At 35.5% G+C, this 17,169-nt stretch overlaps 1 protein-coding gene across 13 annotated transcripts in view; it reads right to left on the minus strand.

Moving 5' to 3' along the window:
- Nucleotides 1-1,655: 1,655 nt before the first annotated feature.
- The window catches only part of LOC144957338 (aquaporin-5-like), a 243,831-nt gene continuing 228,317 nt past the window's right edge, over nt 1,656-17,169 (minus strand). For all 13 annotated transcript variants that reach the window (XM_078888498.1, XM_078888505.1, XM_078888493.1 and 10 more), the window contains one exon: nt 1,656-3,901. In XM_078888498.1, the coding sequence (XP_078744624.1) occupies nt 3,798-3,901 (104 nt within the window). In that variant the 3' untranslated portion in view covers nt 1,656-3,797. The remainder of the gene's footprint in view (nt 3,902-17,169) is intronic.

The raw sequence follows: 17,169 nt of genomic DNA on the forward strand, positions 1-17,169 counted from the left end.
TTTTGCAATGTTAAAAATTGCGTTTGATCTCCAGTCATCATAAAGAAGAGAAAGTCGCCTGTGTTATGTCCTGCTTGACACGGGTTGCTATAGGACATTACCCTAACGAGTCCGGAGTTACCAGACCCTCCTCCTCCTCGGGTTGCTGGTTTTATCGGAACTCCTCGACCACCCAATCAGGGGGTTCGAACCATCGCTTTATACAGCAATGCACGAGGAGGGATAGGAGATGGGTCACATACATGTTATGAATTGAAGAAAAAAAAATCCCAATGTTTTTCTTTTTTTTTTTAAATTATGCGTCTTTTAAGTCTTACGACTTAGCCACATATATCTACGTACTAATCGGTATCCCAAACTAAAATTTCATTCTACAAATAGCAAAAAATTAAAATAGAAAGCATCATGTGACTTCCCAAACCATGGAAAATACCACGCTATTTATCAAAATCGGAAAATATATTATAATAAAATTATGGGTTATTAAATTTTAATTTTTTTTTTTTGGTGATGATTTGTGAAGAAAAAAAATATTGATTAGGGGAAGAAAAAAAAAAGGATTTGATTAATAGATGGCGCTTTACTCTGAAAAAAAAAGAAGCTAGAAGGCCCAATTTTTGCTATTATAATTTTCAAAGACTGATGATTTTAATGGAATAAGTTGTTTTTTTCACTAATAACTTAAATTCAAGATAAAGAAAGACGATTCAAAAAGATCATATTTTTGATGATTTGTGAAGACAAGAATCATTCACCTGTTATCAGCAGTAGTTTGGGATACCTAGTATTATTATTTAAATAGAGCAGCGCAGTTAAAACTTAAAATTCATTTGTTCGCTTTCTTTCAAGACTATGATGATGAATCTAAGATTTAGCGTTCGAGCAAAATGATACATATATTTTTTTTATTCTCCCCCGTGTCATTCAGAGATGTGTAGCCTACATTTGTGTAATGAAATAATACACGAAAATAAAATCAATTAAGTCCTTTCGCAACGGCGCCATTAGATCCTCGCCATCGCCTCGGCATTCTATGAAAGAATAATACAGTAGATTTTTGTTTGTTTGTTTGTTGCTTTAGGTCTCTTCCAACACAATTGAGGTTATATGAGAGACCGCTGAAACAAAAAAACAAGCAATCTAACAAAAATAGTACAAATGTCAATCAAAATCATAACCTAAAGATATCATAAGCTAAATTATAAATAACCAAGAACAAACAGGCAGAAGATTTACAGAAAAAATATATCTCCTGTAAAAATACAATCACAAACCAAAGAAGCAGGATAGGCTAGTAAAGAGAAGAAGAAACGACATCACTATCGGATCGTACACCCATGGGAACATCATAGGTATATGATTCAAGGGTGATGCTCCCATCCAACCACCCATACAGTAGATTCATTCATTAATAAAAACTAAAACAGTGCAACAACATACCAACAATCAAACATACTAAAAATAAAAGTAAAGCTTCATTTGATTTTTTTTTTCTTTTCATTTTAAAAAAATAAATATATCTCGTATTCAACCTGTACGTCGTCGTCTAGGCCTCAGTGGAAGTTTGGGAATGCAGTACAAATATTTACAACTATTCAATAAATTAATCAACAATTCAATCAAAAACATTTTCTTCATAATTCGAAATTATTATATTTTTGTTCAATTGTATACACATTTTAAAAATATTGTTGTTTTTTTTATTACTAGTAACTGTTATTAAGATAATGTTTTAATGGTAATATAAAAATATTTTTTTTTATCCCAATTTATGTAAAATTAATTGTTTGTACACATTACTGATAGATGGAACAATTTGTCATTTTTTTTAAAGTGCTAACTATATAAATGAATTTAACCCTCTCCTTACCAACTATAGGAAAATCGTCACATTCGTTACGATACAACCAGCATTTTTCTTATTCAAATATCTCTAGTACAATATAAAAGTTAAAGAAAATGAACAGTGTGTTGTGGGAGCATGTTTTGTGAAAGAAATTATTTATCGAAAGAACTTACTAATGCTATTGTGTATGAGTGATATAAAATATATTTATTGTGTTAGTTTGGTGTATAGTTTTGGGGAAAATCCTGAAAATGGCTGGTAAGGAGAGAGTTTAAAATGCTCTTGATAAGAAACGTTTTGCTTTAAAATATTATATGGCAGAGCATTCATAATATGTTAATAAGAAGAATGGATGTTTTTGTTTTTTTTATGTTTTTTTTCTTCCATGCTTTTATCAGTTTCTCCCTTTTTTTTAATAGTTTTATCTCAAGGAATGTGCAATGTGTGAAATCAAGTAACATTGTTTCCTGTGTCTTAACGATATTGTCTGTGTGTGTGAGTGTGTGTGTGTGTGTATGTGTGTGTGTGTGTTGTTGTTGTTGTTGTTCTCTGTGTTCAATAACAGCAGAAACATTACTTTTTTAAGTTTTACTTTTTTAATATTTCAATAAATTATAAGAACAACGTTTCAGGGACTAAATAAATATCGCCTAAGGACAGATTTAATTTGTAATACTAAACGGGACCTTGTGCTGTACATAAATAATATCTTGTGTGTCCCATCAACTCAAACTGACTTTTTTTATCCTGTCAGGGACAAGCAGTTGATCCTAAAATGTGACCCACCGTCTCTAAACAGTATAATGTCGGGATGACTCCGGTGCAAAAAAAAAATGGAATTTATTGACAAAAACATGAAACTTGGGGTTTGTTTCGATTTGTTATTTAAAAGAATGAAGACAATTTCTCACAATGCAAAAACCCAAAGATTGGAATTTACTATCAATTTAATTCGAAAGTCACTTTTCGGGATCCAATTCATCCTGACATAATACCGTTTCGAGACGAAGGGTCACAAAAAAGGATCTGAAAAAATTTGTGTATGAAACAATGCCAGACAAAAAAAAGAAGGAAAAATACAAGGATAAAAATTCACCCCCCCCCCCCAAAATAAATAAATAAAGATAAAACAATAAGTTCCTTGACTTGGGATCGAACCTTAGACATTCTGATTTACAGGTCAAACAATTGGGTCGTTTACAATTTGAATATTTGCCCAGCCAGCCTCAATCAAATAAGGTGTGTAAGAAACAAGAAACAGAACCAACAGGCAAAGGGGACAAAGGAAACCACAAAAGAATAAGAACTGAAAAAGTGTGTATGTAAGATGTCAGGCAAAGCAAGAAAGAAAATTACAAGAAAAAAACATCCCAAGAATCAGTCGAGGTCGACTGATTTTTTGGGATGTTTTTTTTTCCTTCATTTTCTTGTATTTTTTCTTTCAAGTGTGTATGAAAGGTGCCAGACAAAGCAAGAAAGAAACATACAAGAAAAAAAAAAAACAACCCAAAAATCAGTCCAGGTCGAATTATTTTTTGGGATGTTTTTTTTTTTCATTTCATACACACTTGTTCAGTTCTTTATCTTGCACAGATGCCTGCTCATTAATTCCTCAATTTGATATTTTCAAAAAAATAATAATACAAAAATGTGCGCCTTTAGTGTCATGACGTCACGCAAGGCAAATCTAACAATAATACACAATCCAAAAGTGTCAACATTGCATTTCTCGGAGACTCATTCTAACGCATGCGCAGGAGCTCTGAGGTTTGATACCCAATTGAGGTGGGCTGATTTTTTGGAACAATTTTTATTGCTTGTATTTTTCTTTAATTGCTTCGTCTGGTAATGTTTCATAAATATTTCTTCCATATATTTAGCATGCTCGCACGTTAAGCGTTATGTATTATAACTGTATATTTATAAATAGATTGATATTCTGTGTCATTTACTACATATTGGTGACGATTGTCTTGTTGTTGATTTCCACGCTAGTCGTATCCTTGTTGGAGACCTTGTTCCCCGAGAGGACGCCGTTGAAGTTGGTTTCACCATCTGGAAGGATAGAACAGACAATGACAAGAGTTGGGTTAACAATCTTGAAGTGGTGGTCTACAGGTTATATTAATGATGATGCATTGGTTATAATGATGATGTATTGGTTATAACGATGATGTATTGGTTATAAAAGTAGAAGGAAATAGAGGGAAAAATAGAAGGCAAGCGTGGTCGAGGACGAAGAAGGACAAGCTGGATTGGAAATGTCGCAGCGTACGTAGGAAGCCCCATAAATCAATGTGCGAAACTCGCAGATGAGAGAGAGAGCTGGCGAACCATGATCTCCAACGTCGTGTCCGACATGGAACATCGGTAGGTAGATTGGTTATAACGATGATGTATTGGCGCTGGCTTCCGGCGACAACAGACGTGTTGTGAATGTTTACCTATTTTCTACACATATTTTTATTCATTTATCATTCAATCGTCGGAATTTAAGCCTAATTTTTATTCAAAATGGATGTGAAGTATATATTGTTCCTGATTTTTATATTTATTAGTATATTTATAAGCATAAATGGTGTTTTAGCCTGTGATTTTGCTGCCAAAATAAGCCTATCGATAACTTATACTTCAGAGACTCTCCGATCCCTCCAACCCGTGTCACCCCCACCACCCACTATTGACACATCGTTTATTAAAGTAAGAAAGAGGGGGAGAAAAGGAGGAATAAAAACAAAATTTAACAGACGGCCTTTTCGTCCATTTTTACCCTGTGTAGTGACAGGTAATGTAAGATCACTGAAAAATAAAATTGATGAACTGTTTTCACTGTGTCGTTTTAATAGTGACTATCGTCAACCTCCATAATAGCGTTAACAGAGACTTGGCTATCTCCTCACATACCATCATCATGTTTTAATATTGAACAATATTCACTATTTCGAGGAGATCGGACTAATGTAAATAAACGAACTGGGGGTGGGGTGTGCACATATATTAACAACAAATGGTGCCACCCCAATAACAGTCAGATAAAGAAAATGTATTGTGACGATTATATTGAATTTATTACTGTTTCGTCACGACCATATTATCTACCCCGAGAATATACTCATGTCATCATCATCAACGTCTACATTCCACCATCATCAGACAACACCACAGCGAAAAATATTTTGAGGAAAGAAATACAGGACATTCAAATTAAGTCACCCCGATGCCGTATTGATGGTCACTGGCGATTTTAACCAATGTAACGATTTTACTCTCCCGGGACTTCATCAATACGTGGACTGCGAGACAAGGGACAAAAAAACATTAGATTTATTCCTGTGTAATATTAAAAATAGTTATAAATGTTTACCCCGTGCCCCATTAGGTTTATCTGACCACTGCATGCTCTTGCTACTCCCCACCTACCGCCCTGTTTTTAAACGTGTAAAACCAGTAAAGAAAAGTGTACAGATCTGGAACGGAAGTGTGTGTGAAGATTTGCGTGGTTGTTTTGAATGCACTGACTGGAATGTTTTTATCGAATCATGTGATAGTGTGGATGAGCTGAATGACTGTGTGAGTATTTAAAATTCTGTGAACAGCTAGTGTCTTGTAAAAAAGAAATAAAATATTATCCTAACAACAAGCCTTGGATAACAAAAGATCTAAAACTTTTATTGAACCAAAAGAAAACTCTCTATACTAGTGGAAACAAAAAAGATCTGAAAACAAAACAAAAAGAGATAAAGAGGGTAATATCTAGTTTCATCTAGTTTATCTAGTTTATTCAATCGTCGGAATTTAAGCCTAATTTTTATTCAAAATGGATGTGAAGTATATATTGTTCCTGATTTTTAAAATATTATCCTAACAACAAGCCTTGGATAACAAAAGATCTAAAACTTTTATTGTAGAGATAAGTACAAAAATAAAATTGAAAAATGCTTTTCTTCTGGGGATATACGGGACACGTGGCGGGGGCTTAAAACTGCTGTGAACTATAATCCAAAGCCCACGATTATATCAGAAAATATCGAAATTGAAACTTTAAATAAATTTTATTCACGTTTCGACACAGCAAACAAATTTGATATTGAAAATGAAAAACATAAATTAGACAGGGCTTTGGAAGATGAAATGACTATTGAGGTCAGTGAAGAGGAAACGAGATTCGTATTTTCGAAACTAAACGAGAGGAAGGCTGCTGGGCCGGATGGATTGAAAGGAAAACTATTAAAGGAATGTGCCCACCAGCTTTCCCCCATTTATACACATATTTTTAACTGGTCCCTCCAATGCGTTTCGATCCCTGAAATTTGGAAAACTTCAAAAATTATTCCTGTTCCAAAAAAAGAAAAACTTGAAACTATGAACGATCTCAGACCTGTTGCACTGACTTCAATAGTCATGAAATCTTTAGAAAAACTTGTTCTTGTTAAAATTAGGAATCAGTTTATGCCATTGAGTGATAGTCATCAATTTGCTTACAAACCAGGACGTGGCGTAGAGGATGCCATTTTGCTGTTTACAAACAACATCTACAGGCATCTAGATCACGCTAGGAGCTATTGCAGATTGCTTTTTGCAGATTTTTCTTCAGCGTTCAATACAATGCAACCTCAGTTGGTTGTTCAAAAATTGACTAGTCTGAATTTAAACAAGTATATAATTGCTTGGGTGCTCGAATTTCTTACGGAGAGAGCACAATATGTTCAATTAGGACAAAACAAATCTTCCTGTATAACTACAAATATTGGTGCTCCTCAGGGTTGTGTATTGTCCCCTGTATTATTCACAATATACACGAATGACTGTAGAAGTCAAAACCTGAGTGTACCTTTAATAAAGTTTGCAGATGACACCGCTCTTCAAGGCCTCATAACAAATGGCAACGAAGTGGCTTATAGGCAAGAAATTGATAGATTTGTGTCTTGGTGTGATGCCCACCACCTAGAGCTTAACATAAGCAAGACAAAGGAGCTAGTGATTGACTTTAGGAGAGTGAAGGAACCGATAGAACCGTTAAAATTAAAGGACCAATTCGTCCAGCGAGTTCCTCACTACAAATACCTTGGTGTAACGATTGATGACAGGCTCAAGTGGGATGAACACTTGAAAATAATTAGGCATAAGATGTGCAGACGTACATATTTTTTATCAAAACTCTCTCAGTTTAGAATAGATAAAACCCTCTGCACATTATTTTATAGAGCAGTCATCGAAAGTGTTTTGTCATTTTGTATAACAGCTTGGGGAGGCAATTGCTTAGCAGTGGAAAGGAACAAAATAAATTCAAATATTAAAAAATCCATTAAACGCTATATAAATGATGTTGACGATGTAGATCTTTTATACGAGAAATTTTGTATAAATAAAATAACTAAAATATTAAATGACCAGTATCATCCACTAAGACCATCAATTATTATGTCAGAAAGAAGTGGTCGCCCTTTCTCTATTTCAACGAAAACAGAGAGACACCGAAAATCTTTTCTGCCGTCCAGTATTTGGCTTTATAACAACAAGCAATAATCATTTTATATAATTATTTCTCATTTTTACTTTAAAAAATATAAATATTAATTTATTAATTTATTTGTTTTGCAATCTTTTCAATTTTCAATTTATAGTGACAGTTTTAACTATTTTACAGTGTTTGAAATTATTCATATTATAAAGCGCAGCTCTGGTTATAGAGCTGCTCCTTTTTTATATATATACATCCTATTTCCATTGTATTTTTATCTTATGTGTAAATTATAACACGTCTGTACAAAAAATTTCCTTTTTGGGATGCAATAAAGTATTATTATTATTATTATTATTATTATTATTATTATTATTATTATTATTATTATTATATGATGATGTATTGGTTATAACGATGATGTATTGGTTATAATGATGATGTATTGGTTATAACGATGATGTATTGGCTATAACGATGATGTATTGGTTATAATGATGATGTATTGGTTATGATGATGGCTTTAACTTTGTTGTGGACGTTTATTGCAAATATATTTAGAAGACGCGAAGGTTGAATGTGAATTAAACTTATTTGCGGGTCTGATAACCGAAATTGTTATTTATGGGCCTATTGTTGTAATGGAAAAACCCTCAAATCAACGCAAAATATTATCAATTTTTCTTCTTCTTCTTCTTCTTGTAGTCCTTTAGAGCCATTAGACCCATGGAGCCGGATTTTATCCCGGTTTCTATAGCATGAAACGGACAATAGCAATTGCTTGCTATACCTTGGATAGGACGCTAGTCTAGTGCAAAGTACTTTCCGCCAGATCTAATATTCACTGCATTCACTGCTGGGTAGACAGGTGGATCAGAAAAAAATATCAACTGCACCCGGGATGGATCTCAGTCCCTCTGCGTGTGAAGCGAGTGCTCTACCAACTGAGCTATCGGGACCTCATTACGACAATGCTAAGTCAAGCCCATAATTGAGTTCGGTTATCAGACCTGCAAATATGTGCACGTGGATTTCGTCAGTACTGTACATTCTGAAAGTCTGACATTTGTGACCGCCGCCTCAAAACAGTAATATGTCGAGATAGTTCAGATGATACAAATTGACTTCCAAGACAAAGACGGGAAGCATGTCGGAAAACAGATTTAGGGGGAATGAAGACAAAATAAATACCCCCATGCTTAACGCCAGAATGGGAGTCAGGAACCCCACACACCAACCATCTTTCTTACATAGTATTTATTTTTGTTCACCCAGAAGAGATAGATAGATAGATAGATAGATAGATAGATAGATAGAGAGAGAGAGAGAGAGAGAGAGAGAGAGAGGGAAGTGGAGAAAAGAGAGAGGGAAGTGGAGAAAAGAGAGAGGGAGGGGATGGAGAAGAGAGAGAGAGAGAGAGAGAGAGAGAGTGAGGGAGAGGAAGTGTGAGTAAAATAAGAGAGAAGTAGGACTAAGAGATAGATAGTATTATTATTTGAAACGATAGAGAACAGATAAACTTAATTAATTAGAAATAGCTTGTGTTTGGTGATGGATTTTGTAGTATATTTTACAGTGACAAAAGTGATCTTTGGAAAACTGAACTCTCTCCTTACCGACCATATTCATGATTTTTCCAGAAAATGTTATACCTACCCAACACAGAACTTGCAATTTTACACTCAAATTCATTACAAATACGTCTCTACAGATACCAGATATACATATTTGTTTTCGCAGAATAACAAGCTTTATAAAACAAAGATTTTTCATAAAATATTGTAATGTAAAAATCAAATCTGATTTAGGGCGAACCCACACCGGAGACCGACTCCGACGTCCCGGCACTGCCGTCCTCTGCAGTCTTCCGGATAAAGGCGTCGGGCAGGGACAAAATACTAAGAATAAAGAGATGAGCCGCTAGACCTACCCATACCAAGCTCGAAAAAAATACGACCGAGGACGTAGGGTGCTAGGTATGAGTATGTCTAGCGGCTCTTCTCTTTATTCTTCGTATTTTGTCCGGAAGATGGCAGTGCCGGGTCGTCGGAGTCGGTCTCCGGTGTGGGTTAGACTTAAGAAACATGTTCATTGTATCGTTACAAATGTGAATAGGTTCCTGTTGTTGGTAAGGAGAGAGTTTTTTAAAAAAACTCATTAAAATCACGAAAGTCATTACCTATCAGAATCATAGATTTAATAATCATGTTTAGGTGTTGACGTAAATTAAAAAACAAGCTACTAAAGACAACATATCGAAATAAAAGTAGTTGTTAGATATTACTAGATATCACAGGGTAGTAGTAAAGTATTCGGAGATTGAATGGAATGAATTCATTTTTTTTTTAAAGGTACAAAATGAAAGTTTTATAAAATATTAAAACATGGAAAAGATGCATGATTTAACAATTAAAACAAAATTTAGCAAACTATAATTAAATAAAACAAACGAAAAATACAAGAATTAAACATAAAAGGCATTGAAAGCAATTTGTTTAACTATCTGATGTGTCCTGTTTTATCACGTGATTTTAAAGTTACAGAATATTAAAAGTTATGAGAATCTTATCACAATAATGAATAGAAATGTTACAACCTACGAGCACATATTTGCAGGTCCGATTGATACCGAATGCAATTATGGGCTATATTGAACATTGTTGGTTTGAGAGCATTTCTTTTATTACAATGGGCCCGATACAATTTGGGTTATCGGACCTGCAAGTTTGTACACGTCGGTTACAACCAAATTTCTGAATATGAAAGAATAACATCATAATAATAATAATAATAATAATAATAATAATAATAATAATAATAATAATAATAATAATAATAATAATAATAATAATAATAATAATAATAATAATACAAATTAAATGTTGATTAATGATAATTTCACTTATTGTTGTTTCTAACAGATATCTAAATAAGAAATAATTAGAAATGATAAAATACATTATGTAAACCATAAAATCCAACAGTTCCTAACTAATATCTAAATATAACGTCATAGTTAGAAAATCATAAAAGACATGTAAATGATAAAATATATTATATAGATATATGATAAAATCTCATCGTTACATGAAGATCCCAAACTAACAGTTAAATATAGAAGAATAGGAAAATACGATAAAATACTTTACATAAAGATGATAACATTTGTTTATAAATTTGTTTATACCAGAATACAACAAAAATCCATAACCTTGACACTATGCTTGTTAAAGTTAATAATAATGATAAAATATACGTTTTAAATTTGCAAAGTATATAATATAATACAATCAATATTATCAAGGTATACGGTAAGTAAATAAGTAAGTAAGTAGGTAGGTAGGTTATTTGGGTAGGTAGCTAATTGGGTAGGTAGGGCTTGATGATCAAAACACGAAATAGGGCAGGTAGCGGTGGCTCAGCGGTGCGGTCTTTGCTTCGTACTTGAAAGGTACGAGTTCGACTACCCGCCCCTGCGCTGTGTGGCCTTGAGCAAGTCACCTCGCCTTAGCTCAATTTGCGGCGTTGCACTGCGGCTGACGCCTGGGTTATTCCAGTCTTCCCTTGGAAGAGACCCTAGAGACAAATTTCCCCTCTGGGACGAATAAAGTGAATTTAATTTTAAAAAATAGTTTAATATTTCTCGTCATAATCGTGACCAACCACAACAATCAGGTATTACATTGGAGTGAAGCTGATCGTAGACATCGTGAACTTATAGCCCGACACTGACCCAAAAAAATGTCAAAAGACAAGTCTTTTCTTAGGTCATAAAAGAAAACAAATCGTGAGTTGTATTCAATAGTCCAACCGATGAAATCAGTTGTTTCCTTGAGCTCTACTAAGGACAACTCATCAGAAGGAACACAAACCTTAAAAATGACGTCAAACTTAGAGTCTTAGAGGATTCTAGCGTGACCATTGTTAACTCATAGCCTGACACTAGAACCCTTATTTAGACATAGTTTGACGTCAGTTTTTAGGTTTGTGCAGCGTCTAGTGAGTTGTTGTTAGTAGAGCTCAAGGAAACAAGTGATTTGATTGGTTGAACTGTTGAATACAACTTACGACTTGTTTTCTTTTGAGGCTAAAGACTTCGTCTCTTGACGTCCTTTTTTGTGGTCAGCGTCGGGCTAAAGGTTAACGATGGCTGCGGTCAGGCGAAATGTTAACGATGGCTGCGGTCAGGCGAAATGTTAACGATGGCTGCGGTCAGGCGAAATGTTAACGATGGCTGCGGTCAGGCGAAATGTTAACGATGGCTGCGGTCAGGCGAAATGTTAACGATGGCTGCGGTCAGGCGAAATGTTAACGATGGCTGTGGTCAGGCGAAATGTTAACGATGGCTGTGGTCAGGAGAAATATTAACGATGGCTGCGGTCGGGCGAAATGTTAACGATGGCTGCGTTCAGGCGAAATGTTAACGATGGCTGCGGTCAGGAGAAATGTTAACGATGGCTGCGGTCAGGCGAAATGTTAACGATGGCTGCGGTCAGGCGAAATGTTAACGATGGCTGCGGTCAGGCGAAATGTTAACGATGGCTGTGGTCAGGCGAAATGTTAACGATGGCTGTGGTCAGGAGAAATATTAACGATGGCTGCGGTCGGGCGAAATGTTAACGATGGCTGCTGTCAGGCGAAATGTTAACGATGGCTGCGGTCAGGCGAAATGTTAACGATGGTTGCGGTCAGGCGAAATGTTAACGATGGCTGCGGTCAGGCGAAATGTTAACGATGGCTGCGGTCAGGCGAAATGTTAACGATGGCTGCGAGCTGATACAGAAAAAAAGGGGAACTTCTAGTCAAATCACTACAGTTCTATATAATTTTGAGTTTATGCACGTTATGAATCTATTATGTCTGCATCTAAATCTGCAGTGTATTGTCGACCTTCATTGTGGAGGTTTGAACATGTTACAATCCGAGCAAGACTTCATTTTTTGGACGCAATATAACAACAAAAATAAGTAAATGTAGATTTATCTATTGGTGCTATCCCGTTTAAGTAAAATAGTCAAAACATCCATCAGACAAATTTTATATACCGACACACAAATGTGTGGCGTTTATAGTTATAGTGTGATTGTTCTATCTATAGATAGTATGAAGTTGGCAAAAACTTTCAAACCTGGGACTTCTTATCACAAAAATGACTGGCTAAAAACAATAAGAAAGAGCTGAGTGACGTCAATGTCGTTCCTTCTATTCGTGTGTTGGATATTTAATTATTTATCTGTTCATTTCAATGGGTTTTGATAACTTGTCTCATGACGAAGGCCGAGAATATATTCCATTGACTTTTCTTTAATATTTCACGGGGGTCCCCGATAGCTCAGTTGGTAAAGCTTTCGCTTCACAATCAAAGGAAGGGACCGAGACCGATCCCGGGTGCAATCGAGAGTTGTTTTTTTTTTGTGACCCCTCTGTCCACCAGCAGTGAATGGATAGCTGAGTCTTAGATCTGACGGAAAGTACTTTGCGATAGACTAGCGTTCTATCCAAAGGATAGCAAGAAATTGCTATTGTCCGTTTCACGCTATAGACACCGGGATAAACTCCGGCTCCATGGGTCCAGTGGCTCTGAAGGACTATTTTAATATTTCACATTCCATTGATATCAGCACGATAACTTAATAGATAATCTATATATCATTTAGCTTTTATATAGCGTAATATCCACAAAACATGCTCAAAGCGCTTTACAAGGAGTCCCGGACCAACAGCAACATTTAACATTTAGGACGGGACATAACGCTTGTTGAGCGATATTACAATTAATTTCGAACAGAGACAACGCTGTTAACGGCGAGGTACTCGTTTTATATCAGAGTAAGATGAGAGAATGTTAGTAATGAGCCTTTTCCAAGGACTCGACTATGCGCCGAGCGAGGCTCGAACCCAGGACCTTTCAATCCGAAAGCGAGTGTCATACCACATAGCCGCACATTTTATTATTATTATTATTATTATTATTATTATTATTATTATTATTATTATTATTATTATTATATTATTTTATTATATTATTATTATTATTATTAATTACATAATTATCAAGGGCAGAAACGCCGTTTGTCTAGTGTAGTCTTCAGTTATATACGAGTCATATTGGTAACTTGATTTTTCTCTAAGTCTTTCATATAATATATGAATAAAAAAAAAAAAAAAACAACAAGAACAGCAACAAGAAAACAGAATGAATTTTTTTTTAAATAAAACAAACAAACAAAACCAAACCAAACCAAAATCCCCCCCCCCCCCCCCTCAATAAAAAAAATAACAACAAAAAACAAACAAACAAAAAAAAAATAAATAAAAACTACTTCGACCTCAGTGACATGAATTTATTTTGTAGTTTCTCTCCTTACCGATCAGTTTCAGTATTTTCCCAAAAATTATGGCAGGCTTACCCAGCAGGAAAAAAGAATGATTTTTAAAATTCAAACAAGCTTTCTACAAAACAACTTTATGTTCCTATTAATTCATTGCGATGTACAAAATAAATCTGAATAAGAAAAAAAAATGTAAATTGTGTCGTAACAAATGTGACAATTTTGCTGCAGGTGGTAAGGAGAGGGTTAAGTGTTCAGCAGCAGCGGCGGTGCACTTTAAGATGATTGGTTATCAACTTGCTTGAAACACACAAATCAAAGACTGATGACGTAGATCAAGGACGCTATAAGGTCAAGGTCACTCGACGATTTGAATAAATACAAAAATCTTTGAAGCCTCTCTAATGATTTCTAATGATCAAAGCATCCGGTCTCACAATATAGATTTGTCACTAAAGAGTGTTGATTTAGTTGTTGTTGTCGGGGATTTTAATAAATATTGATAAATCGATTTGAAGGACGGAGAAATAAGTAAATAAATCAATTAATAAACAACTTAATTAATGTTTGAGCAAACAGAATTTAAAAATTAATTTAAAAAAATAGATAAATCATTAAAATTTGATCTTTCTCTCTCCCTCCCTGCTCCGTCCCTCTCTCTCTCTCTCTCTCTCTCTCTCTCTCTCTCTCTCTCTCTCTCTCTCTCTCTCTCTCTCTCCCTCTCAACGAAAAGGTTGGTAATATCTGTAAAATCTGTACTCTTGAAAAACACATATTTAGAAATTTGGCCAGAAAACATGTCCTTCAAATATCGATCGTTTTAAATGACTCTCGTCTTAGCAAACCTGGGACTTCGACTTCTGGCCAAATTTCTAAATATTATGTGTTTTTCTAGAGCACAGCTGTTTTATTGATAACTATAGTTAATTAAAAAAAACACAAACAAACAAACAAAATGGCTAGGTTAGCTTTTAAAAAGCTGGTTGCTTTTGAATGAAGTGGGCTTTTGAAAACAAAGAGCAGCCGGCTATATATTTATCATGCCCGTACATTAACATTTATTTCAGTTAGGGACTGCAGTACGTTACAAGCAATTCATAGAGGGACCGCTGATTGAAATTTTCTGATAAGCTTGAGAACCAAACCACTGGTCTGAACTGTCCCAACCTAATACCGTTTTGGGTAACAAACCAAAACGATGCTTGCATTCCACAATGCCGGGAAATACTGGGTTTCCCCAAGTCCCTCTTAAACAGGACATGGCAGAACTGCATCAAATGTGGACAGATGAAAACTTGGGAACCGCGATGCCTGCCTGAAATGTCAGGCATTTCCTGAGACCAGCGATCACACCGTCCTCCTCCCTGTCAAGCAAATAATTTCGAAGGTGGCTATGAAACAGTTCTTAATTAGGGAGGAGGAAGACTTTCGAAGCTGGGTTGACGAAATGAATTTGGAGGTGTAGCCGTACATTATTACTATTACTAACGTTTGGAGACGATGGGCTGGGCAACATATTTTCATTGTGGTCGAATAAGTAGAGAATAATTGGTTTAACAAGTTAATCGTCGTACTCCGAAAAAAAATCTTATTTAAGAATTTGGCAGGAGAACTCGTCCTTCACAAAACGATCCTCATCTCGGCAAAAGCTCTCAAACCTGGGACTAAGGAAGACCTCGTGAGGTCCCAGGTTTGAGAGGTTTTTTTTTTGGTTGCCGAAATGAGGGTCGTTTAAATCGAGTGATATTAGAAGAACGAGTTTTCTTGCCAAATTTTATATACATGTGTGGCTATGTGGTCTAGTGGTATGACTTTCGGATCGGAAGGCCTGGGTTCGAGCCTCGCTCGGCGCATAAGTGAGTCCTTGGAAATGGCTCTTCACTCACATTCTCTCACCGTACTCAGGTGTAAAATGAGTACCAGATCGTTAAAACGTTGTCTCTGTCCGAAAAAAAATTGTAATATCGCCTAACAGGTGTCATGTCCCGTCCTACATTCTTAATGTTGCTGTTGACCAGAGACCCCTTGTAAAGAATGTGAGCACGTTCAGTGGATATTGCCCTATATAAAAGCTCAATTTTTTTTAACAGAGTACGATAGGGAATAGATCAACCTGTTTATATTGATAATAATAATTATAACATAGTTATGGTCGTTGAAAACTGGGGTTGTAAAGCGCCTTGAGCGCATTTAGTGGATATTGCCCTATATAAAGCTCAATTCTTATTTATTTTTATTTTTTGAAAATGTTTTTAAATTTTGTACACTTGGCTATGATATTTAAATTCGAAGCCAAAGGGAACAATTAACCCTTGTTAAGAATCGTGCTCATTATCGATGTTATTGCTAGTATGATAAATGCGAGGGTTAAGGCATGTTATATAAATCAGTGATATGAAATTATGATGAGATGAGCGGTTTGTCGCTGTAACCATGGAAACGGACAGGAAGTTAAGATTATAATATCGAGGGACCCGAAGCCAATTAATAGTCATTGAGTTGTCAATTGGAAGAACAGAGGTGGTTATTTATTGTGGTTAGGGAAAGAGGGTTGGGGGGGGGGGGGGGGGGAGAGGGGGAAAGCGTTAGAGGTGAAAACAGTAGAATGGTAAGGACGGATTATTCTGTCGTACTCTGGAAAAACCCATATTTGAAAATTTGGCCAGAAAACTTGTCCTGCAAATATCGATCGATTTAAACGACCCTCATCTTGGCAAAAAAAAAAACCCCTCTCAAAATGGGACTTCGAAGTCCCGTGTTTGAGATATCGACCAATTTAAATGACCTTCATCTTGGCAAAAAAAAAAACAAGAAACTCTCAAATCTGGGACTTCGAAGTCCCAAGTTTGAGAGGTTTTTAGTTTTTTTTCCAAAGTGAGGGTCTTTTTAATCGGTCGATATTTGAAGGACGAGTTTTCTGGCTAAATGATTAAATATGGGTTTTTCCAGAGTACGGCTGAATTGGAGTTACATGATATTAGAGTGGTGGAGGTTATGTGAGGAGATTGGAACAAGAAGGGGGGTGGGGTGAGTGTGATGAAGAGATAGAGAAAGAAGAATGAAAGAAAGAAAGAAGGGGGGGGGGGGGAAGAAAAGCCATACAGAGAGAAATAAAAAGATAAAGAGGAAGATGGATTGATGGATAACTAGACAGATAGATAGATAGAGGGATAGATAGATAGACAGACAGATAGATAGATAGATAGATAGATAGATAGATAGATAGATAGATAGATAGATAGATAGATATATAGACAGATAGATAGATAGATAGATAGATAGATTGACAGATAGGTAGACATAAAAAGATAAATAAGTAGGTAGAGAGAGAGAGAGAGAGAGAGAGGGAGAGAGAGAGAGAGAGAGAGAGAGAGAGAGAGAGAGAGAGAGGAACATTATCAAGTCATTTCAGCGCCTGTAAAAAAAAGGAAAATGATAGAGGGTTGATCTATAGTTAAAGGCACGAAATATAAAGCAAAGACTAAAGGTATAAATAGGACACTGGTTTAAATAGGACACTGGTATAAACA

This window comes from Berghia stephanieae, chromosome 11 (genome assembly GCF_034508935.2).
Source record: "Berghia stephanieae isolate SIO BIC M18660-M18661 chromosome 11, UCSD_Bste_1.3, whole genome shotgun sequence".
Lineage (NCBI taxonomy): Eukaryota > Metazoa > Mollusca > Gastropoda > Nudibranchia > Aeolidiidae > Berghia > Berghia stephanieae.